The 25,271-nt window shown below is 47.1% G+C and overlaps 3 protein-coding genes across 3 annotated transcripts in view; 1 reads left to right on the top strand and 2 right to left on the bottom strand.

Annotated features, from left to right (window-relative positions):
* Positions 1-985: 985 nt before the first annotated feature.
* On the bottom strand, positions 986-3,645 carry LOC120906214 (zinc finger protein 567). The gene is made up of 2 exons (XM_040317722.1): positions 3,179-3,645; positions 986-3,102 (listed from the first exon to the last, which is right to left on the bottom strand). Exons 1-2 carry the CDS (start codon positions 3,407-3,409, stop codon positions 2,068-2,070), a joined length of 1,266 nt encoding a protein of 421 aa, XP_040173656.1. The 5' UTR covers positions 3,410-3,645; the 3' UTR covers positions 986-2,067.
* Positions 3,646-5,116: 1,471 nt separating this feature from the next.
* On the bottom strand, positions 5,117-10,218 carry LOC120906213 (protein scarlet). The gene is made up of 4 exons (XM_040317721.1): positions 9,225-10,218; positions 6,174-7,051; positions 5,516-6,086; positions 5,117-5,435 (listed from the first exon to the last, which is right to left on the bottom strand). The coding sequence occupies exons 1-4, from the start codon at positions 9,670-9,672 to the stop codon at positions 5,263-5,265; spliced, it is 2,070 nt and encodes a 689-aa protein (XP_040173655.1). The 5' UTR covers positions 9,673-10,218; the 3' UTR covers positions 5,117-5,262.
* Positions 10,219-13,659: 3,441 nt separating this feature from the next.
* LOC120906724 overlaps positions 13,660-25,271 on the top strand; it is an 89,532-nt gene continuing 77,920 nt past the window's right edge. The window contains 2 exon segments of the mRNA XM_040318624.1: positions 13,660-13,773; positions 22,875-23,702. The gene's annotated coding sequence lies outside the window, so the exon portion shown is untranslated.

Genomic DNA, 25,271 nt, shown 5'->3' on the forward strand with positions numbered 1-25,271 from the left:
CCTGGGCATATCAAGAAAAACGGAAATAATTCACCCTCGACATCGAGTTGCTTTCAACATATTTCTTTTGCTTGGGTTTGTTTTTTGATACCCTTTGATAAGCGTAGCAAATGGAAAATTAGTTAGCGACAATTTGCTTTCATGTAGCTTAGTTGGGATCCTGCCTCAAGCTTTAATTTAACAAAAAGGCATTTTAACATTTAATTCTTCGAGCGGATACCTGGGTATGGTTTTCATTTTCAAACTGATATAACTTTTTATCGAAAAATGGTAGCTACATAATTTTTTCACGTGTTTTTAGGAAATATAATTTTTATAAAGGGCACACGATGAACTTTTTTTTTTTTTTGAAAAATACTAATAATTTTATTTTTTATATTTTCTTTTGAAACCCCTTATCTCTACGACCGACATACCCGGGAATCCCATACATTTTGTATGAGAAGTGATACTTTTTAATTTTAAAATTTTCACCACTTATAGTACAACTAATATTAAAAATTATATTTGGTTTAATGAGAAAGGCATTAATCTTATTTGCTTTGTTGAGGAAACTTTACTATTTGTTAAACATTTAGTTTTATATGTGGAACCGGTTTAGTCATTGGTGGCCTTCAATGCTGCACCACATACAATGAATTAGTTATTATGTACTTCATGGATTATTCGGATGATTTTGATTGAATATAAATAGAAAAGCAGAAATTGTCCTTAATTTTGTTTAAAACATGTTTTTATATTACTTATTTATTTTTTACACAAAACAACCAAACGTGTAAAATGCGTTTTTTTGCTTTTGCGCCATATTTGCTCTCTTTTAATCATATTTCATTTACAAGAAATAATACCAACAGCGAAAAGGGTGGCAAAATTAGTATTCTTCATGAAATTCTATAACTATAAAAGTGTACTTACCAAACGTATAATGTTTGGAAACATTGACTATGAAACAATATTGAACAACTTTAAAATGTATATTTTTTTTGAATGGAAAATGGAAATCAGGAAATTCCCTTGTTTTTTGACAAACATTCTAATTTTTTAAGCGTCTTATAAAGACGTCGCCGAGAGCTGGTCTTGCTTTTTGGGTGTCCTTCTCGATTGATTTTTCCAAGTAGACTTCTAAAATAATAAGCAAATTTCAAAGAACAATCGTGTCAATTTTTTTCTACTCGACTCGAATCCAGTAAAAGAACAGAATAAGCCTGGTAGTCATTCACTCCAGAGTGCTCTTTCAAACAAGACTGAATGAAAATAATATTCATCTTGAAAACCTTGTCTTTTACCGATGTTTACGATTTTGCCAGATGTTAGAAGTATTTGTGCAATCTGATGCAATACAGGGTTTTTCAGGAGTTCTCATTCCTGTGGGACACGTTGTTGCCTCCTTCTTACTGGAAATGAACTTAACGTAATGGTAATTGAACTCTATAGCACCCTTGTTGGACAAATCCAAACGGAAATTCCAAGGAGTTTGTCCAAAACGGTTGCCATAGAGTCCAATTCCCTTCATATGAAGTTCACTTCCCATAAGAAAGGGTCTAGGAAGTGCCGCACAACTATGAGAACTCATAGAAAACCCTGTAATGCAGGCCCAAAACGATGGCTCAACGAACAAACGAACATTAATAAAAATAAATAGATCACACAGGACAGACCTCTGGGTAAATATTTCAATAAACACGCTATATTGCTATTTAAATGCACAATAATGATAGCTCACTTATTAATAATTAATTCCCTCTCTCGCTCTGTCGGTTCTATACAAAGCTTGCAATTCATTTTAAATACACAAAATATTAATAATACTAAACACACACGCACCTTAACACTGTAATAATAACTTAAAGCATGTGATGTGTGTGGGTGTGTACAGATGCGAACTGTACAGAAATAAAAAAAAATTCCCCCTGCAAATAAAATAAAAAAGAAAATTCTACCTTACATGACTATAAAAGATATTCCTGTGCTGCAAAACAAATAAAAAAAACACGAGCCCGTTTGTTTCAAAACTTTTTCCAACCTAAAACGCTACCTAAACCTAACCACTGTACACTGTACACGGGCTTACATTGGGGCCAAATTCGACCGCAGCGTGTCGAGCTGGCTGCACAGGTGCTGCACGTGCTTGTCGAGCAAATCCTCGAGCATGTGGCCGGCACCCTCCACCTCCGAGTCGGTGGTCACGTCGGCCGGGCGGAACGGCTCGCCGGCCGGCACTGCCGGCTCGGCCGCCTCGCTCACGACCGTCGCCGGCGTCTCCGCTGCTGTCCGGCTACTGCCCGCCTGGCGCCGTTCCTTGCGGGCGGACGCCCTCGCCCGGGCTTTGGACGCTCGCAGATGCAGCCGGCGGTGCTGCTCCAGCTTCTGCTTGGTCGCCAGCACCTTGCCACAGTCGGCGACCGGGCAGGCGAGCTCCTCCCGCTTGCGGCTCTCGTGCTTCGAGCGGACGTGCGCGTGCAGGTTGCGCTCGTGCTCGTAAAACCGGGGACAGCCCGGGTACGGACACTCGTACACCAGCACCTCCACCTGCTGTTGCTGCTGCTGCTCACCGTCCTCGCCGTCCTTGCCTTCCTGCTGCTTCCGATGGACCCGGCCGTGCAGGTTCAGGTTGCGCTTCGTGCTGAACTGCTTGTCGCACTGGTCGCACCGGTACTGGGTCGGATGCTCGAGCCGCCGGTGCACCACCAGCTCGGACCAGCGCAGGAACCCGCTCGCACAGTCCGGGCAGCGGTGCGCGTTCTGCCGGCACCGGTGGCTCCGCATCGTGCGCGCGTTCACGAACCCCTTGCCGCAGTGCTCGCACCGGTGCGGATACTCGCCGGTGTGGCGCACCTTGTGCAGCTTCAGCTGCAGCTTGCGCCAGAACCGCTCGCCGCACGCGTCGCACGCGTATGGTTTGCCCAGCACGTGCTTCGTCTGGTAGTGGCGCTTCATCGCCTGCCGGCTGGTGAACTTCATCGCACAGTTCGGATGGCTGCAGTCGACCTCGGGCCGGGCGGTACCGGCACTCTCCAGATGGCAGGCCCGCACGTGCCGCAGCAGATGGGACCGGTTCGAGTAGGCTTTGCCGCAGTCCGGCTCCAGGCAGGGGTAGGCGTGCTGCAAGCAAAAACCAAAACGTGTGTGTGTGTGTGTAGTTTGCCGCCTTTCCATTTCCCGTTCCAGTGCCACTTACCACTCCGGTGTGCGTGAAGCGGTGCCGATCGTGCTCGTCGCGTCGCTTGAACGTTTGCTCGCAGTGGTCGCACTTGTAGCGATGGCTGCGGTTGCCGGCACATTGAACCGGCAGCAGCGCGCTCAATGGCGGCTCGGCGCTGCCGTCCAAGATGACGGCACCCTCCATCGCCTGCTCTGATTGCTGGCCGGTTGCTTGGTGCTGATGATCGGTGGTCGAGCAGGGAGCCATTTTCTCATCGCGCGAAGGGACCGGCACGGGACTACGCTTTTTTTTCGTGTTTGCCCTCTCAACAACACCGGAACGCAACTTAGACAGATTACGCGCTTCGCAATTAATTTCTAACGCGCACTTTTATTTTCCGCACAATCGTGTAGCACTAGAAAATGTATTGCGGAAACTACAAATACATCAACAAACAACACATGCCGCAATGGGAAAACGCGGGATAGGGTGCGAAAAGGGAATTACGATTCCCAGGAGGCAATGATGACGCTAGCGCTTATTCACCACCCTGTTATTGACGTTCATCAACAGCGAATTCACCTCGTTGGTGAATATAACATAAAACGGACTAATTTGAAGGAAAAGAAAAAAACAAATGGTGTACGTGTTTTTTTTTTTTCATTCACAGTCTTTCTCCAAGTTACGCGACACTCGAGTTACGCTAATTCGAGAAACAGGAATTTGTATTTTTGACAGCTCAGATGTCAAATCAGTACAATTTTCCCAATCAATTATCAAAATATAAATAATTAATTTTTTTCCTAAATTTTAAAATTACTAATGACATAAATAACTTAATGTTCTACACTAATTGCAGTACATAAATAATAAATTACATAAATGAACTATATTATTTCAAAAATCATCATGGAATAAGTATATTTGGTTGTAAAATGTGAAATTGTGATATGATAATGGTGCACGTATATTTTTTCATTTAGTTCGTTCTCCAAGCAGTTTAATCGAATAGCTATAAAAACTGATTTCTTAAAAGTGGTTTCGCTCCAAACAATGATAATCTACTTTTGGCCCTTTAAAATGATTCTGGAAAAACTGATTTCTTAAAAGTGGTTTCGCTCCAAACAATGATAATCTTCTTTTGGCCCTTTAAAATGATTCTGGAAAATTAAATGCTTACAACTTTAAGATATCTTCTTTCTTTCTATAGAGTTGATCGTAAGAGAAATGAACAGGTATCGTAGAAGAAATGAAAAATAACACTTCTACTGCCGAGTGACTCCTAATCCAAGTGCCACAAATGCACTAAACGACCACTAAACGGGTTGTAAACGACTCAAGCTCTCAACCTAAACGGAATATAAAAAGGTGGTGGCGCCATCTGTTGGTGAGATAGCGACACAGTGGAACTTCTTTGCTTGGAGCGCTTTCTCATTCCCCCTGTACTGTTGTATGGTTTCGCATTGAGGTAATGCATCGCTAGAAGTAAAACGGCGGTACGAATGTTTAAAAACTAAATTCCAATGTAATACCATCAGTACAGAAGCAAGTGAGATTTGAATAATGGTCGTTTGTGTCGTTCTTCTTCTTCTTCTTTGGCTCAACAACCGATGTCGGTCAAGGCCTGCCTGTACCCACTTGTGGGCTTGGTTTTCAGTGACTAATTGATTCCCCCCCCCCATAGCAGGATAGTCAATCCTACGTATGGCGGCACGGTCTGTTTGGGGATTGAACCCATGACGGGCATGTTGTTAAGTCGTACGAGTTGACGACTGTACTACGAGACCGGCCAAAAAATTAGTAAAATGTATTTCTTACGCTCAAAAATTCTTCAAAACATTATTTCGAGAAACCAATAAACTGCTCGTCACACTCGGAAAAAAAACATCATTGCTTTGTCGTCGCTAAACATCGAATTTCAAAATTCACCACGTGCGATGTTTTTTTTTGTTTTTTTTTTTGCCGTTAAAATTCCGTTGGCAACCTTGGAAAATGCAAATTTTGTTAAAAAAAAAAACAACAAAGAAGAAAACACCCAAAACGCTCCACAGTGAACACGGTTTCGCTCTGGTGTATTTCCAAACAAAAGCCGAGTACATGGTGAGATTGCCCGGACGCGCCTAGCGCTTGGTTTTGCGCCACAGAAACAGGTAGCCGAGCAGGTGGAAGCCGAAGTAGAGCAACACCATCGCCCACAGGTTCGGTGCGAGGTGCGTTTCGCTGAAGCTGTAGTGCTCCAGCACCTCGCCGCCGGTCCGCAGGCAGGGCAGCTTGTCGTCAACGGCGGGACAGGCTGGGCAAAAAAAAACAAAAGATTTCCGTCAAACATTGCATCCACTCCTGCGTTTCGGGCCGCCTTCCCTTACTACTTACTGATATTGCTGACACCTTCCCACTGGGCGATCGACATCGCCTCGTTCGCGTACATCATCCAGGAGATGTACGGCAGCCAGCGGGTCGCGGCCGGCATCGTGTTCAGGTGGATAAACACGCCGGACGTGATCATGAGGATGTAGTCGAACGGCACCAGGTAGGCCATCGCGAGCGGCAGCGAGTTGAACGCGGCCGAGAAGAAGCAACCGCACGCGGTCGACACGTTCATCACGAGCGTGGCGGCGGCCGCCGTCACCAGGAACGCGTACAGCGTGGGGCGCAGTGCCGCGAGCCAGTACGCGATCAGCACGAACACGAGCGGCTCCAGCACGAGCCCGGGCAGCATCGCGGCCACGTTCGCGACGTAATACTGGGACGGGTGGTACAGTCCGTTCTTCGTTTCGCGCATAAAGAGCGGGAAGGTTTCGGGAAAGACGGCCAGCACCGCGTACATCGGCGTGAACGTGTTCTCCGAGATGAGGATGAACAGGAGGCCCTGCGTCGCCTGCACCCCGAGCTGGGTCGGCTCGATCGCACCGGTAAAGCAGAGCCCGGCCATTAGCGCGATCGCCTGTGCGGGAGATGGGGGCGAGAAAACATAAAGCGACACGTGAAGGATGAAGGCTCTTCCCATTGACGTCGGCTTACAATCACTTACAATCTTCTGCAGCAGGCGCAGATACTGCACGGTCGGGTCGCGCACCACCGTCAGCAGCGCCCGGTACGTCAGCCAGGCGGTCGTGTGCAGCCAGTGGGGCCGGCCGGCCAGATGCTGCACCTCGTCGGTCACGCGGTAGTCGCCGCTCTCGGCCATGTGCACTTCCAGGTTGATGAGGACGTCGCGCTGGCCGGCCGCCTCGCTCACCGCGAACAGATCGCACAGGCGGTGGGCGGCCCGCTGGGACGCCTGCTCGTACCCCGGGGCGGTCGCGAGCGCCCCGATCAGATACTCGGCCGGGTTGTAGCTGGGCGGGCAGGCGTGCCCGTGCCGGGCGAAGAAGGCGAGCGCCTCGTGCGGCCGGCCGGCGTACGCGACCCGGCCCTCCGCCAGCAGCATCACCTGATCGAACATCGAGAACAGCTGCGAGGACGGCTGGTGGATCGTGCAGATGATGGCGGTGCCGCGGCGGGCCAGCTGCTGCAGCGTCGACACGAGCGCCTGCGCACCGTACGAGTCCAGGCCGGTCGTCGGCTCGTCGCAGAACAGCAGCGTCGGCTTGGTCAGCAGCTCGGTCGCGAACGCGAGCCGCTTCTTCTCGCCCCCGGACAGCATCTTGCCGTCGCCGGCCTCGCCGATGCGGGTGCCGGCGCACCGGGCCAGCCCGACCCGCTCGAGCAGGTCCCGTATCGTCTGGTCGATCGCCCGGTGGCCGACGCGCCGATCCAGCCGCAGCTTCGCCATGAAGTACATGTGCTCGTGCACGGTCAGCGAGCCGACGAACAGGTCGTCCTGGTGCACGAACCCGCTCAGCCGGTACATGTACGGCCCGACCGGCTGCCCGTTCACCAGGATGTCCCCCTGGACGACGGTACCGGCTGGGGGAGGAAGAAAGAGTGATGAGTTGTGCGATCAGGTGAAGAATGCAGGGGAAACCCCTGAAGGATTATGTTTTTTTCCAGCCCTTCAGGCGAGGGCGCACGACGGAAGGAAACCTCTTATGTTTACGTATGATGGACAAGATTTCCCCTTTGCAACTCCCCCACCCCCCTAGCTCACACACAGGTAAAGACATTCACCTGCAGCAAAATGGCGCAAACTACTTTGAAACTATTTGGGACCGTTAGTGGGCACTGGATCGTTCGCTAAGCTGAAGATGTCGGAGTGGACAGCTTTGTTTCGTTTCCACTAACCGTGCCACCGGCTACAGCTGACGTAGACGCATCGACCGTCACACATTGTAGCAGTGCGGTACAAATACACATGTGTAAACCGGTTAACAAGCCGCCACAGGAAGCCCTGCCAATGCTGGGAGCACCATTTCAATGTAATTTTTTGGAGTTTTGGGAAGGAGCGACGCGGGGGATATTAACGGACGGCGAGACGGTACCGAAGGCTTTGCTTTTGAGTGTTTTGGTAAATGATTATTGATCGCAGTTGTTTAGCAGTGGAAGATATTTGCAAAACATTGAGCTCCGGAGTTGGCTTTCTGGGAAGTTTGCTGCTAATTCATCTGCTGGAAGACTATGTCGACATGACGGCCCGGAAGCCATTGAAGGGAATGTGTCGTTTTACGTGACACATTATGTTGTTTTTTTTCTTCTTTTGTTTGACTATTTGACTATTTTGAAGATAGAGACCATTTAAGGGAACCTCCAGGCTCGTAAATAGCTTTTCAGTAGAAGCTAATCGGTTTGAACTGTCAAAAAATCTATAGAAGAAACTTTAGGCGACATAGAATGATTCGTGCCTGGGAACACAGACTCTGTTTTCTCTCTTTCTGGAAAGACCCTTTCGTCGTAGTAACTCCATATGATCAGGAACTTGCTCAAGAACAAAACTCCTGAACTAATGTCATTTTTTCAAGGAAATAGGTCTAGCACGGCTATTGCTGTGGAATATCAGACGTCCCGATTCTTTTGAATCGATCTTCCTGCTTGATCGCTGTTACCTAATATCTTCAGGAACCTTACACGCAGGAACAATATGTTTAGAACAATTATACATAAAGTGATAAAGAATGCTTGTGGACGAACGTTAAGGAGTAACAGAAACCTCCGGAAGTATCTTTTGAACCAATAGCTCATCTCAGTACTTTGATATCTTCAGAATCCAACTGTTTCTACAGGAGTCTTCAGGAGAGACATAAGATGATACAGAATGGTTTGTTGATTAATCGCTTGAAACAAAATAGCTGTCCTGTATTGGCTGATACAATTTTTATCTTTTGCAATTTACTAAGTCCTTAGTCATTAGGGACCTATAACCCAGGAGCTGTCATTTTCTCACACAAGACAACTTCCAGAATAATTTGATAAGTTCTCAAGTAAGACCTTCAGTAACAGGATATGTGTTGATCTGCGTCTAGCGACTTTACTTTCAATAATTGTTCAATTTCTCCTGGAAGACATCTTAGGCCGCGGGGCCTGAGTGCTTTTGAGAAACCTACGTTCTCAACTTTTGTAGAATCGATACAAAATCGGTTTGAGAATCTTTGAGAAAGTTGACGATGCAGCGATCGGGTAATTGAAATAAGAGCAATTGTGCTATTCATTTCACGGTAATCACTTTGGAAAATGTATTCAATGTTTATAATTGGAAAAGGTTTAAAAATTATGCGATCAAAAACTCGTTTTCTATTTAAGGCTCCAAATAAAACATGAGTGACTATTTCAGTTTCACAGAGTGAAGAACAACAAGTTTTGAGAACAAGTTTTGAGCGCTTGAGAATGCTTTCTTCAGCTTGAGAAAGCCCCGTGGCACCGCGGCCTTAGGCCTTAGACACTAGACATCGTAGGTACTAGAAACTAGACATCTTAGGCGCTCTGTTACGCCATTACCAAGCACTGGGATTTCTTGGTTTGCGGTGCGGACGCGTCTTGTAACTGGATACAAACGTCCATTCCGTCCACTTGCTAAGCCTTAGATGTTACATTAACATTCCGGTGCGGAATTCGATACCCGTAATAGCCTCCCTCCCAGTTCAACTGGCCCAGCACTGTGGCAAGAGCCTCCGTAGCTCCCCCAACCCCTCCCACGCGCAACACTTACGGGGTGTACGGTAGGCGAGGGCCGACATGAGCGTACTCTTGCCGGCACCGCTCGAGCCCATCAGCGCGATCAGCGTCCCGGGTGTGACCGCACCGCTCACGTTGTTGATGATGCGCTTGATCGTGGGCCGGTGGCAGCCGGGCGGTCCGCCCCCGCCACCGCAGCCGCCGCCCTTGGCCGGTCCGGCCGTCGCGTACACGCACAGATCGCGCCAGACGAGCGTCGCGCCCTGCTCGGTCGGCGACCACTTGCTGTAGCTGCGCAGGGACGACTGATAGCAGCGGCCGGTGCCGGAGCCAGCGGGCGGCGGCGGCGGCGTCGGCGACGACAGGCAGCTGCCCGGTGGCGGTTCGAGCGGCACCAGCTGCTGCTGCTCGTTGATCGACGAGTGTCGCTTGCGTCCGTTCGCCACCATGTTGAGCAGTTTGATTGCCGATTGCTTGGTCATGGAAGTGGCCGGCAGGATGCGGACACGTCGGCGCTAACCTTTGCTACCCGGCGGTTCGGTTTCGGTTGGGTTTTGGGTTGGGTTGACTGATTTGGGACACTGTTCCGGGACGCCTGCCTAAAAAACGCTCCCTAACATCACTCACTGTGCGCCCTGGGGCACATGAGGGCAGCCCATCAATTTCGCTCACTTTGCCAGCTCCCAAACACCCGCTCTCCCTCTCTCTCCCTTTCTCTATCTCTCTCTCTTTACACACACAAACACACACACACGGAAACGTTCCTTCGTCGCGATCGTGACGAAGACGCACTGCCACGACGCGTGTACTTACTGCTGCACGATCCAACTCGAACTGAGCTGCCCGACAGGTAAGGGTTTCCTTCCTTCCCCCGACGACATAAAAAGAAGAAACCGTCCATCTCTTACTCACACACATAAACACGGAGCATTTCGAATTCGGAACTGGCGTTACAAAAAAAGCCCCCTCCGGTGGACAGATGTGTAACCGAACCCTCAAGGGTCCCCGTGCCGTCCCATCAAGCGGTGGCTGGAAATCAATACCGAAGCGAGCGTACCTGGCAGTGCTGCGGTTTCCTTCGCACGAAAACTCTTCTCCCTCTCTTGCCCCGCTTTTTCCCCCCTCCGACCGTGGGGTCGACGGACGGACGGCCAGAGAGGTGTAAGGATTCATTCAGGAACCAGCGCCGGTGTGGAGGCGACGAACGTTCGCGAAGCCGGTTGGGCCCCACGGGTAACACTAGCCGCATCGAGCCACATTTCGTTTGCCGGTCGGCTACGGCAAACCGGCTCGGCTCGTAGGATGTGTAGTAATGAGTCCCTTCTTACCATTCACCCCTTCCCTACTGCTCCTCCATGCTTCCTAGCGAATCCTTACTAGTGCAGCGGTTTGGAGGCAGCTGCAAGGAGGCACACCCGGCGAGAGGGGGTCTGAAGTGTCAATGGGGTAATGATCGGTGGCTCATTGCTCCGGCCGTCCCCCCCAGGGGGCTGTATTGGATGTCTTTTGATCTGGTGCGGGATGTGTGTGTGTTTTTTGTGCTTCTTCCGACCATTGCCGTAACCTCACTTCCGACTGTTGCGGATGGGGGCTTTGCAAATGTATGGCGCCAGATTTTGCCAGATGATGATGTGGTTTGGTTCGGCATGCGTTGAGCTTCTGGGTCAGCAGTAGTTTCTGCGCCCTGTGCGTTCGAGCTATGAAACGGAGGCGAAAGCGAAGGCGGGCTCCATCAGAAGGAGGGGAAATTTGCTTATCCACACAAACATGGAGAATGATTTATTCCACATGTTACTTTTTCACATGTTAATGTGCCCGTATTAACGGCGTCCCAGTAAAAAATAATTTTTCGAGAAATTTGACATCATAACATGACCGTAACATGTGACCGTTTTTTCTTCTTCAGCCTTATTGCATATTTACCTTTCTGAACGCCTTCATAATGGATTATGTGCTTCATCTGGGAACAGATTTCAACAACGAAGCCTAACAAACTCCTCCTAAGGGGCAATTTTGTTGTAGAATTTTGTGACCAAGGATGTTGCGATAAAGTTTGGTGTATACAATAATTTTGCTAACAAGAATTCGCAAAAATCTTGTTCGCAAAAATCTTGGTCGCAAAATCCTTGGTCGCAAAGTTCTTGGTCGCAAAATTCTTGGTTGCAAAATCGTTGGTCGTAAAATTGTTGGTCGCACAATTTTTTTTAGGAAGCTTTGTAATTGTTCTTCAACTGCAGTTTTTGTTCAATTTTCTTCACAATATTGCATCAATATTGGAATACGCATTCAAAATAGAGTTGGGCAAAACGCACAAAAAAGCGGAACCGGGTCCGGACGAGTCCAACAAATTTCGGACCCAGTTCCGAATGGTAGGTTCAATCCGACATACCGGAACCGCCCGGAATCGTCCGGAATCGTCTGGAATCGTCGGAATCGTCGGAATCGTGCGGAGTCGTTGAAACCGTCCGGAATCGTCTGGAATCGACGGGAATCGCCCGGAATCGTCTGGAATCGTCGGAATTCCATTTCATTTCATGTCATTTATTCAGTGCATAACCTAATACAAATAGATACAAACAGTAACACAAGATGCTAGCGTCCATATCGAACGATATTGAGGAACTCAGTGCGCGACATTCCTGGCTTAAATGTACGACAGACAGCATTGACATATGCGCGGCGGCCGGAACGTGAACTTGAATCGTCTGGAATCGTCGGAACAGTCGGAATCGACCGGAATCGGCTCTACTATTCAATACTATCGATTGACTACGATTCCGCATGATTCCGGACGATTCCGGTCGATTCCGGGCTATTCCAGCCAATTCCGGTCAAATCCGAATGTTCTGACGATTCCGGACGATTCCAGACGATTTCAGACGATTCCGGCCGATTCCGGACGATTCCGACGATTCCGACGATTCCGGACGATTCCAACGATTACGGACGATTCCGGTGGAACTAGCGATTCCTTCTCTCTGGAATCGGAATCGGAATCATACTTGCCGGAACCGGAGCGGAACCGTGGGTGCGATCCGCAGAACCCATCTCTAATTCAAAAGCTATGAGCCCTCAAAGTCACTGGCTTCTTTGGCTGGCTGGGTAACCCGGTTGACTGAAATAGGAATTGGTTTGGTTGTCAGTAACAGAATTCAAAGTTTTTATTATTTTTTTTTAAACGCGCAAGAAAATTGAAAATTTCAGCTTTAAATCAATTCAAACTCATTCATAGCGCACAAACAATATTCGATGAATTTCATTGACAGTCTCTTCCCGAGTTACGCGGTTTGTGCGTCCCCGAGGAATCTGCCTAACTCGAATAGCCGCGTATGTCAAATTTCGCGATTGTTGGCCAAATTAAAATTGATTACTCGGTAGTTTTGTTATTAAACTTGGTACTTCTGTACTCTTTATCATTTATTTCAACGATTCGTGCAGAATATTCTTATATTTTTAGCTATGAAGTGGATTGAATTCATCAGCAAAAATGTAATTTATACTGCATTGGACAGTTTTTGAAGCAAATTACACTGATTTAATATTTAATCTGTAAAATTGAGAAAACCGCATATCTCCGAATCCGCGTAAGTCCGGGAACCGCGTAAGTCGGGAACAGAATGTAGTTTTTTACATTTTTATTTCAGCAAATTTGCTTGAAAATTAATCGCAAATAATCAACATTCTTGCCCGCCCGGATTACACGAGCTAGCAGCATTCGATGTTTTCAAATGACGTTTAACAACGTCCGTTGTGCTTCCAGGTAAATTACCTCGCCTTGCACCAGCCACGTGACGGCTCTGCGTAGCATCAAACGTTTGCTTTTTTACCTTTCTTTGCCTCTCGAAAACAAACCGATCGTGCGATGAAATGTTTTTTGTTATAAAATAAAACGAATCAAACCACAATTTAATGGTGAAAATTATCAGTTATTACGAAAATCACGAGAAGAGCTGGTTGAGGAAAAAATGCAGGCAAACGGAGAAAAAATTATTCAAAATCAAAATTCACCACCCCGGGGTATTGGAGCCGTCGCCGCCAAACTGACAGCAGCGCGAGACGGCCGCCATCGCATTATCCGTGGCAGCCAACGGGTGCGCCTTCGGGGAAAGGGTCGGCAGCGGGTGCCAGCACGCGCGCGTGTGCGAGCGCTACACACCACGGATAAGCGAGATCGCACTTACTTCTCAAGCAAAGCTCGAACCGTCCGGACGTGTATGCGTGTGTGCCGACACTTTCGGGTCTGTGACGACGGTGTGTGTTGTTTCGGTAAAGAAAGCAGAGCGGGCAAAAGGGGTGCGTGTGTGTGCGCGAGTGAGAAAGAGAGAGAGAGGGGTAGATGAACAGAAGAAGCAAACAAGAAAAAAAAACAGAAAAGTAAAACGGTTAATGTTTTAATTTCGAATCATGGTGTGTTGCTGCTGTTGTTTGCAAGTCGTGCGTGCGTGAGCAAACGGAAGCGAATGTGAGCATTTATCGGCCGTCGTACCTTTGTGTGTGTGTGTGAGAGAAAGAGAGAGCGAGCGAATAAAACACTCAAATAAAAATAGTGTATGGAAACGCAGTGTACAGTGCCGGGCAGTGGGGTAAGTGTAGTAGGAGGGGTAAGAGACACACGAACGCTGCCTATATATATTTTTTATTCCATTCGCCCGTTGCGCGCGCTCTGTCTCCCTCTATCTCTCCCACTCTCTTTCGCTCGTTGCGTATGCCGGGTCCGAGTACCGTCCACCTTATCCATTGCAATTGCCTAAGTTTATTAAACTGCGTGCGTATTGTTGTGTTTCGCTTCGCCAAGCTAAATTGTGATAAAACAAAAAAGCGTGCAGTATGACGTCGAGAAGCGCACGGAATGTGCCAGGGAACGGCCTGGGAGCATAGTTAGCATTAGGCCAGCATCGTTCGCCAATCAACCTTTCCGGTGTGTTGTGACCAAAAAACAAAAAAAAAAAAACGCATAAAAAAGGAAGAAGAAAAGAGGCAACACGCCCGGGCCGTCAGCTGTACCGATTTTTTTTTGGTTTCCAGCACTCCACCCCAGGCTGCATCGGTGCATCGCTATGCAGCTTCCCTAGGCGACCGCTAGACGTAAGCAAACGCACACACTCAAACACATCGTTGGGCATTAAAGCAAACAAAAAAGCGAAAAAAAAGCGCGATCGATAACCATCTCACTGCAGACTGTCCCATTCCCCCCATCACCCACACATTTGTGGGGTGGTTATCAGTGTGACAACACTCCAAAAGGGCCAAAGAGAAAACAGGAAAAAAACGAAGCAGTACCAGCGATAGAAGAAGAAGAAAAAATCCCCGCTCCTCCTTCCACGGGCGCACTCCGGACATAGAGCCGCAGTGGTGAGAGAGCGAGAGAGAGAGAGACAGCGAGCGAGAGGCCCCGTGCGTGTCTGCGTCGCATCGCACCGTAACGCGCGCCCCGATCGAGAGCCACCAATACCACCGCAACGTATCTCATTCCACACTGCCGTCCATTATCTTCGCTACCTTTTTGCAGCTTCCCGTGTGCTCCCGTTTCTATCCTCTCCCTTTTCACCCACATCACCACCCACCCCAACCTGTCAAACGATTAAACAAAAAAACACACACACACACACACACACACACACACACACACACACACACACACACACACACACACACACACACACACACACACACACACACACACACACACATGCCGCTAATGATCATCGCTGATCGCCATGAAGGTGGGTGACATAAATGTGCGTATGCGCATGATGAGCTAGCTAGTAAAGAAGCAAGAAGAACACACACCAAAGCGCCCGAATGGTATCGGTGGCCGTTTTTTTTGGCATATTTACCTGGCGCTGGTCGAGAGCTGTCAAAAAAAAAACCGGGCTGTCCCGTGATCTTGATGCGTTTTCCAATTTTTTGATAGGACGCGCGCGTGTGCACTCCCTCAATTCTCTCTCTCTCTCTCTCTCTCTCTCTCTCTCTCTCTGTATTGTGTCCATGATAGGTAACGAGAGGAAGGACTGACAGGAGAGCGTACATTGATCTCAAGCCGGTCGCTTTGCATTAGATCGCTTTGTTTCATCGAAAACGCTTTATTAGAACGTGCACAATGTGTCCAGGTCATGGCACGCGCACCTTTGCTTTGCAGGGGCGCCTTCCCCGACTGATACTGCTGCGATGTGTATTTTTTTTTAAATTTTATTGTTGTAAATTATTAATCTTGTAATTTACAACCTTTTTCACTTCATTCCCTTTATGTGCAATATTTTTGAAATTGTTGATTGCAATACTGGGACACCTTTTACAATTTAAACCAGAATGCTGCAATTTCAGCTGCAATCAGTGGAATAATAAAGGAGATTTGTTATCGAAAAAATGTCCCAAAGCAAGGTGGCAAGACGAAAAAGTCGCTTGTCGAATGTCGGTCAGTGCATAGTTTACAGTCGCTGTAAACGCACCTTTTCGTTGTCTGCAAGTCAACAAATACTGACCCTTCTAGAAGGAATTATGTTCAATTTATGTATATATTTTTTAATCTAATGAGATTTCATAAATTTTCAAAACATCGTTTACACCTCAAAACTCACTTCCAAAATTGGTAGAGCAATTGTTATACTTCAAATTCTATCAATCAAATTAATGACCACTTAACTTTAATTCATTAATTTGGGAACACACAGTTCCTTCAGACATTACGTTCAATTTAGCGACAACAACTGTAAAGCCGTAGTTGAACAGTCGAAATCGAACAATTCGTGTATTTCAACAAAACCTGTTGTACGATAATGGAATGCTTTTATTGCTTAAAGTCGTTAAACGGTATAAAGATTCCCGTTTGGGTAGATTTGGGGAATCTTCACAAGTGCTGAAAGAAGCGGCTATCTTTAATAAAGCGATCAATTTATTCCTGCTAAATGATTAATTTCAACTGTCAAAGTTGAAATCGTGGTACGTGTGTGTATTTCATACCCAAGTTGACAGTTGCTTTCCGCCGTGTTGCAAAGAAATACATTTCAAAATCGTTTTTTTCTGTTTGTATATAGCTTATAAATTCAATCCTGCATGATACAGCTTGCGACGAATCGGCAAATTTGTTTACATGTTTTCTTTCAGTATTGACATAATTTCAGCATGCAAATTTCAAACTCCATTTACAAAAAGAAACAAACAATGAAAGTCCCCAACAATTTTTTCGAAAAGCTTTTAGAACGCTCTATGAATTGGAATTTAAGGTCCACTTGAAGATTATTGTTGTTGTTTTTTTTAATTTCTGTATTAATCTTCAAAACACGCCCTAAATCCCTGCAAGACTGGTCGCCCTTCCCCTTCCCTCTTTCAGCCCCCGCCATCGACGATGAATTAAAAAGGGCCAAGGCCATAGGCTAATTGTAGCACACAGGCTCAGTCGGCCCAGTAATTTACAATCCTGCACCGATCGCACGCCCTGACTTGACTTGAGGCTAAAAGGAAATTAAATTTCACATTTTAAACATATCTTATTCCGATTGCATTACTATTCAACAAACCAGAGCAAGTTCAAATCAAAGCGAGCGAACCCTGTGACGTGTGTTGCGCGATTTGCGTGCGCCGGGCTGGGGGCACAGAGACGAGAAAGCGAGTGGCGGTTGAGTCATGATCGATCTCTAATCATCAGTACACGCGACCTGGACGCATCATCATCTCCCGGAGTGTGCCCTCCGCTTCTTCCTCTCGACCGTTTGGACAGCGTCCCGGGGGCAGTTGGGCAAAAACAAAAAAGCCTTTTTAAACTGACTCACACACACTGACAGTGCAATTGCAAGCGAGTGTGAGTGTGCAAAAGGGAGTATGGTTTGCAATTTGTAGTTTTTCGTTTGCTTTCTGTGTTTGTGTGTTGATCAACACTGATCAAATCAACAGAATTGACCAGTGTGTATATGTGTATGTGTGTGTTTCTTGTGCCTGAATTTGAGTGTGCTGCTCAAACAAACCATATCCTTCTCTCCTTCCCCCATTTGCTCGACTGATGAACATTACCGTTCCGCCGTCTTCCTTCCCCCCTCGACCTCGTTGAGTAACTGCAACACGCACTTTCACCACGTGCAGTTTCCTGACAGCTACTCTCTCTCTCTCTGTCTCTCTCTCTCTTCCGCTCTCTGAACAAGGAACTCCAAACAAATACAGTCCACCAAACGATACAGTCAGTCCCAACAGCGCACAATACACACGAAACCTGCCCACGTCATCATCCGTGTTGGACGGGGCTGTCCGGTCCCAGCCGCGCACTGTGTGTGTCGCAATGTTGCGCGATTTTTTCGTGCAGATTTTTGTCCATTGCGCTCTCCCTCCGCTCGCCCTCGGAAAGATCGAGCCAGCCACTTTCCGTTCCCTCACACAGGCAAGCACACTATCCCAGTGCCGTGCACACATAGAGACGGACAGAGAGAGAGCGAGAGAGAGAGAGAGAGAAACGCGCGCACGGTTAGATCGTCTCTTTTGCGCTGGCTTTTCCACTGCTCGAACCATCTTTGCGCTTGTTCTTTCTCTCTCTATCTCTCTCTCTCTCTCTTTCTCTTTCTCGAACGGATCAAAACGCACTGGCCAACAGATTTTTCTCACTTTTCCCGTTCCCTTTTCCTGTTTTGTTGTTGTTGTTGTTGTTGTTGTTGTTGTTTGTACATTAGTGTTCCATTCCCTTTCCTACCATTCTTTTCAATTCCGCTTGTTTTTTGTTGTTGTTGTCGTTTCTTCTTTTGCTGCTGCTGCTTCCAGCTTCCTGCTAGACGTCGTGTTCCCGGTCCCCGATCGCGTTTGTTATGCTTTTGTGCCCTTGCCGTTTCTCTTCTGTCCCTTTTTTTTTCGTTCTCCATTCCAAACTCAGGATAATTCCCTTCCCCCCCCCCCTCTTCCCCCCCTCAGGTTGCCGGGGGAACGATGATCATGATCATTGCCCGTTTCGATGCGAGGCTGCTGCAGCGGGATGCAGAGCATTAAAGTCCTACTCAACTCACCCCCCCTCCCCCACGATCGAGATGCTGCTTCTGGTGTTTACACGCTGCAAGAAGAAAAGCACGCCACCCTAGTTGGGGAGAAGGAGAGGGGGCGTTATAGTGCTTTTCGGTGGGAGAGGGGAGGGGAAGGGAGGGATGGTTGCAAGCATAATCAGGGTGAGGAGAAGCCGGTAATGCATCGGACCGCGCCGCCGATCGAAATCGAGCCGTAAAAGAGAGCAATAACTGCCCAGAAGGAAGTAGCGGGAGGTAGTGGGGGGGGGGGGGGAGAGGTGACTGGAAACAGGGGCAATGAATAGGACGCCTTTCATGCCGGGCGCACACAACACATAAAGACTTTCATTGTAAGAGAAGTAGGCGAATGGGGTGGAAGGAGTAGGTTAAGGGGGGGGGGGGGTGTGGAGGTGGTTGCACTCGGTTCTAGGCACACACATCGCAACGGTAGACACGCGTAGATGACAACAACGCCTGCACGATAAAACGAAAGAGAGAGAGAGGGAGATACAAAGAGAGAACGAGAGGAGAGAAGAAACCAAGAAAAGGGTAGAAGCGTCTCCAACCCCTCCACCACCGCTCCACCACACCCCCCTCTACAACAAGCATCGTTCTCGAGAATGTTGGAGAACTTCTAGTCACCGTTCGACAAAGGTCTTCTTTATTTTTCTTTCTTGCGCTTTTCTTCTGAATGGCCGGCGAATGCCAAGCTCTCTCTCTCTCCCGTCCTTCACCGGAGGTTGTCATTAAATCCGAGCCGAGAAGTCGCCGTGCTGTTTTGAATGAAACGGTTTGCTGACGGTGTAGCAAAAAGAAGAAAAAACGCGAACACACACACACACACATTATCCGACTTAATACATTCATGCCAACGGCTCGGCGGCTTCATTCAATCGGTCGGAGTGGCGAAACATCAGCCTGTTGGGGGGAGGGTGTCCCAGGAGGTTGGTGCATCGCGCCCGAGTGCATGCCGGTGCCAAACGGTGGGGCGTGATTTGGGCGGCCCGATAAGTGCTGCCGAGTCGATGAGCAGGAGGCGGATGGTGCACTTAGAACGACTGCGTTCCTGCGAAGTCCGGCGGCAAAACGGTGCATTGGCAGGCCTACCCGCTGTGGCGAAATCTAGCCGGAAAATGATCAGATTCCGTGAAGAGTGCATCAAGTCTGCCAAGCTTGGGCGTTACGCATCGCTATGCACCAGCGAGTCCGGGGGAACTTTGACAACTTCAAACTGTGAGACAACTTCAACCGGGACAGCTTGATAGGGGAGAATAGGCCTTATTGATTTCAAACTATCTCTTTGGCGCAGTTGTGTGTCTGCCAGTCGTCCGGACGTTTTACAGGCTTCCGAAAGTCTGTCGATGGGGACTGTGCTGCCGAATTGGAACTTCTTGGAGATTCTGGGTTGGCTAAGTAAAGACGAGGATTAACAGAATTCCTGAAGAGTTTACATTCAGCTATCACGAGCATGAGCTCAGTAAGCATTATTTGTTGTCTAGGTAGCTATAAATCCTCCAGAATTCCCACAATGTCTTATAGACATTCTTCAGCAATGGTTAAGCATAGTTCTCAAGATCCTGATGTAGTCTTGTAATTGAGCCTTATCAAAGCACATTAAACTGTTGGGATGTATCTGCAGAGCACTAAAAGTCCTAGTAGCTATTTCTAGTACCTTACGGGGAGTTGCACCGTAAGCGAGCCACTTGCCCAAACTCTTAAAATTAGTTTTAGCACACTTAACTGATATCTCAGGTAAAATGTCGAAATTCAGCTGTCACCGATGTAAATGATCAAAATGACCAAGATCTCGGTTTAATTATTGTGTTTGTCGAGATTCGGTAATCGATCTCTGGCATCTGCCGTCATGTTGTTTGCCATCGTGCAAGCGAAACACAGTTTGGTCGGATTCGTAGACGTAATAGTATCATTGCCTATCCAGAATAAATCGTTTTTGTCGGGCGTAGTTTGTTATTGCAGCCTAGCATCAAAACGGAGCAATAATTAGCTATTTCCGACAGTATTCCAGTTTACTGAAATCTCAGTTTTCATAAACCGGTAGCTCAGTTAGCAAACGTATGTTGTCATTTTCAACATCTGTTAGGTTTTGCCGAGATTATAGCCGAGATCTTAGTTGTGCGAATCTAGGTTATTTTTAAAACGATTCTCGGCAATTTCTTTAAGGAGTTTACAACTTGGAGTTCATAACATTTCATATTTCATTAATAGGGGCTTCAGATGATGATGGAACGTTTACTACAGTACTTGACTTACGCAGATATTGTGATGTTAGCGAATTTCTAAAGTTTATAGTTTCTGCGACAACTTTGACTCTTCAGAGCTCAGAGCGTCATCTTCATCGAAGAAGTTTCATGACGCACTAGTCAACATACCTACACTTTTGCGAAAAGTAGCGAAAGAGATCCAAGATCTCTAGAATTAGGTAAAGTAAAGGTTGGGTACAAAGTCATGTAAACATCTGGAACATGTTTTGAAGAACATTATAATACATGCTTAGTGCCTAAAAAGTCGTAAGGCACTTTTATGTATGTAAGGAATACTAAGCACGAACACGAAAGCATATGTCTAGGACTATTTTGAAATTGGCAGCACCAGCGCTACCGCAATTCTTGGATCATACTTTTCCGCCGAACAACAACCATGTGTTTGTCGCCTAGCGTCAAGGACAAACAAAAAAGGACCTTTGAACAGAAGTCCTCCGCTGTAGCCTATCTTCAGCAAAAGCCCAACCACTCTAGCTCTCTTTCTGTGTAGACCAAACCCTCTGACAGTGCCGACCAAGGACTCCGGCCGGTCTATCCCAGCACACACTCCTGCCGGTTTAAAGTCCCGTTTCGGCCGTCTTAGCATGACGCCTTCTCGGGTCTCGCTGCTTCCACACCTCGGGGTGTAGCGTCGCTGCTAGCATGCTAACAAATGAGGAAAAAATAATAGAGGGAGAAAGAAGAAAACGCACACGCATGCACTTCCCGGAACGCCTCGCCAAGGGACGCATGACAAAAAATAATCAGGGGAAGCCGTCTCACACCATTATCCGGGACGAATTTGCGTAAAGAGCATCAGTTTTTCCGCACCACATGATTATTATGTCCCAGTTGCACACACACACACACAGACACACACTAGCAGGCATTGTTGCATCAAGATGCGGTACTTAAACGGTACCGTAGTTCAAAGTGGCAGCTTCCAGTCGGGTCGTCGGGGCTTTATTTGGAAGGAAAGTGTTGAGATGTGCCTTTTGTTCTCCGCAACTCCAACACCGGTGTGCCGTCTGATGTCATCTTATACCGGGCATGGGGACCTCCCTTGGGTCTGGTGCATTTGTGCATATCCGGCCCGATGTGTGATACGACAAAATGTGACGCATGCTAGATGGAATGCGCGTCTGACGCATCTTGCATCTTGCCGTCCGGTCGTCTACGTACGGTGATCTGCAATAAAAGTGTAAAAGACGGCGTGGGGCCACACACAACTCCACAATTCGCGCGGAAGTGCAGCACGTGTGCCGAGCACTTACTCTTTAGAAGCGAATCTAGCGCTGCTTCCTGCAAAACATTTTCCTACGCGAGCAATATTAGTTGACCAAATATAAGCGTAGCGAAATTTGCGATTGAACTCCGCTCGCCTCCGGTGGTGACTTCAAAGGCATCGCCCGGAAATCATCAAAAGAAGGAGTACTTCTTTATTATTATTTTTTTTAGGTTATGCTCGCTATGTTTACACCAACTGTGGTATCATAGAAACCGTCTGGGCCGAATAGAAGGCAAGCTCTAGAGGGTGTGCGTGTATGTGTGAGTGAGAGAGAGAGAGAGATAATGTATGTAGCGTCTTGCAGCAGTGTTACACCCAGGCAGCACATCACACATAGTGACATCTGTTAAGGTCGGCGTTTTTGTTTACATGCCGGGGACCCCGGGCTTGGGCCGCCCAGCCACATCCAACAAATGGAAATAAAAAAAAAAAAATAAAATAAATAAATAATCAATTCGCTTTGATATTTGTCGCGGAATTGAATTTTCGTTGAATGATTTAAATTTTTTTTTTTGCCGTCAAATAAAGTCGACGGGATTTTGCAATCGCGAGTGTATTGGAACTTGCTAAAATCATAACCTCATTTTTGTTGTTTTTTTGTCGTTGCCCTCTTTTACTATTCCTGATTCCCTTAATTCCCCCCCCCCCTCCCAGCTCTGCCTCTGTTTCCTTGTCTCGGTTTAGGGCGTCATAACGGGCGTCGAGGGAAAAACAAAAAACCGCGCGTGTAAGGTGTACCAGTGTACCAGTGTGTGTGTGTGTGTGTATGTGCCCGCTAGCTCGCGTCATCTATTGTCTCCCAACCCTCTCTTTTATGTCGCACCACTAAGTGAGAAAGAAGCATAAAAATTACACACACAAACACACACACACACACACACACACACACACAATAGCAATGCTTTTATGTGCGCGCGCAAGGTTTTTCCCACAACGCCGGTGAATGGTGAATTTCGAGCAATTTTATTGTGTGTCTGTCTGTGTGTGTGTGTGTGTGAGCGTAATATTAACCGGCTCGGTGTGACAAATGTAAAGCGGCGCGGTGTGGCCCAGCGTTGGGACAAAACCAAAAAAAAAAAAGAAAGAATTATAAAATAATAGTTTAAACAAAAAATGTACTGTACTAATCGCTTTCCTTCGCTTCCTTCCCCCCCTTAAAGAACCCCCTAGAAACACCGAGACACACCCCCTCCCCCGCTTCCCACCCACCAGGCTCGGCGGGGAGGGTTGTTGCTATACATACATACCTACATAGCTACAATCGCATACAGGAAAGATGAAAAGTGCGTGAAGTGAGTGCGTGAGTGCCGGTGGATGCGCTTTTGACTGGAGGAAGCGATAGCGCGATTCTGGCGACCGGAAGAGGCACCACCAACGGCAAACCTGTAACCGTCCGAGTGCAACCAGTGAGACCAGAATAGAAGAAAAAGAAGAAGAAAAGGAGGAAACAAAACAAAACGAATTTGGGGGACCATCCCCCCAAACACACACACAGCCGGAAGTGCAATTCGAGTGGGGCGCAATTTTCATCGATTTTCGGCCCGGTGGGGTGGTGTATGTGTGTGTGTGCAGTACGTGTACCGGCCAAACACCAAGATGCGTCCAAACAGTGCGTGATACAGTGCGAGTGTGAGTGAAAGAGCGAGAGAGAGAAAGAGTGTGTCTGTCTGCATCGTTCTCGTGTGACGACACGTGTGTGCAATACACGCCTGCGAGCGTGCTAGTGTGTGTGGGAAGAAGATTGTGCATTTGTGTCTGTGAGCCGATTGTCGCCGTTTGTCAACAAATCGTCACTCAAATCGACACTCGACCGGTGTACCGTTCTTCCCCACCACCTTTCCCCACGACCCAATCCCCAACCCCGCACGCACTATCAGTGGCAACAATCAAACGCAAACAGCGTACGCACAACGTACGCCCTGCAATCAACCGAGCCAAAGCGGTCCGTGCGGTGAATTGTGCAGCGCGGGAAGCGAAAAGGAAAGCAGGTACGTACTATGGTTTGCTAGAGGGAAGAAATTGGGCTTTAGGGCGAGTTGTCACATTATCTCACCACACTGGCATGCTTTCTCGAATCATGCACGCATTGGTACAGTGGGGGAGCACACGTTTAAAAACCGAAGCGTAACATTCGAGAAACAAGCAGGGGCCCCGGAAATGGGCTGTCACTTTATCTCGAAAGGCACGGCACGGTAACTCGAGCTTGTAACTTTAAGTCGCAAATATTTCCTATGTGATATACATTACTTAGAAATGCGATTTTATATTTAAAAAAAAACATTCGAGAATGGTTGCTCCTGATTTGAGAAAAAGAATTTTCATCTCATCCCAAAACATTGACACCCTTGCGTTAGAATGCGAAATACGAAAAGCAAAGGGGATTTTTATTGGATTGGGAGCCTTTTGATGGTATCACTCTATTACAGTGGTGTTCAATTGAATTTATACTATCGGCACACTTTTTTGGCATCGTCGCAATAGATTCTTGACTAAGTATCCTCTAGTTTTTGACTGCGAGCAATGAACGTTTGACTAGGAGCAATTGATTCCAGACAGCTGAAGAGCGGCGCGTTTATCACACCCGGTGTGACAGATCGACGCGAATGATAATCTGTTGGTCATGTTGAGTTTTATCTGTTTATTGGTTACTAGGATCTGTTTTACTGTTGCATTTGTTGCGCAAAATGTAGATGTTAACTTGTCTGATGTGTTTATGGTGCTGTTTTAGCATATAATGAATGTATCCTTCAAATCAAAAGCACCTAACGGCTGAATTAAACTATGTAGAAGTGGACTCGTAGGCATATACTGCCCATGAGTTGGTTTAAGCCAATTGCTCAATGTGACCAGATGTAGTTTTATCGAATTTCATAGCAAATAGAACAAAGTTCTTGGCTGTGAAATGTAATTTGGATGTTTTCTTTTTATTTCATCGGATAAATGAGATAAACTGATGAAAGAGTTGATGATTTGTTTAGTCATATGGTCTATAATCAAGTAGGTAAAAGTACCGACTTCATGTAGACAACGAGGAATGAATGTAAATAGAAGTAATAAAATATATTTCTTGATTGTTATCCTGAAATATGTCAAACACACAGTGAATTATTCAATGCATTCATGAAATAGCACTCGTTTTTATTACTTTTTCCTGCAATATCAGTGTTTAATCTATATTTAATTGTGAAATTAGAACACGTAAAGCCCAAATTGTGTTTCATATTAAAATTGTAAACGTTGTATACAAAAATCCAAAATCCCGAGGACCTTATGTCAAATGACGAATTGTCAAAATGCTCTGTATTGCAACATCTGATCTCCGTAAAGCACCTTTCAAGCGACCGTAATAACAATCTGGTCACTCCGCTCTTCTTTTTTGATGAGATTTGAACCTTCAATCCAGCGAACGATAAGTCAGAGCGTTTGGCACGGCACCATCGGTCGACCTGCTGCTGACGGGTGACGGCTAGCAATATATACGTATAGCTTTCCCCACGCTCGTAGACTTCCGTGGCGACGATTTCAATAAATCCGAAAATGTAAACCGACGACAGTAG

Source organism: Anopheles arabiensis, chromosome X, assembly GCF_016920715.1.
Source record: "Anopheles arabiensis isolate DONGOLA chromosome X, AaraD3, whole genome shotgun sequence".
Taxonomy (NCBI): Eukaryota; Metazoa; Arthropoda; class Insecta; order Diptera; family Culicidae; genus Anopheles; species Anopheles arabiensis.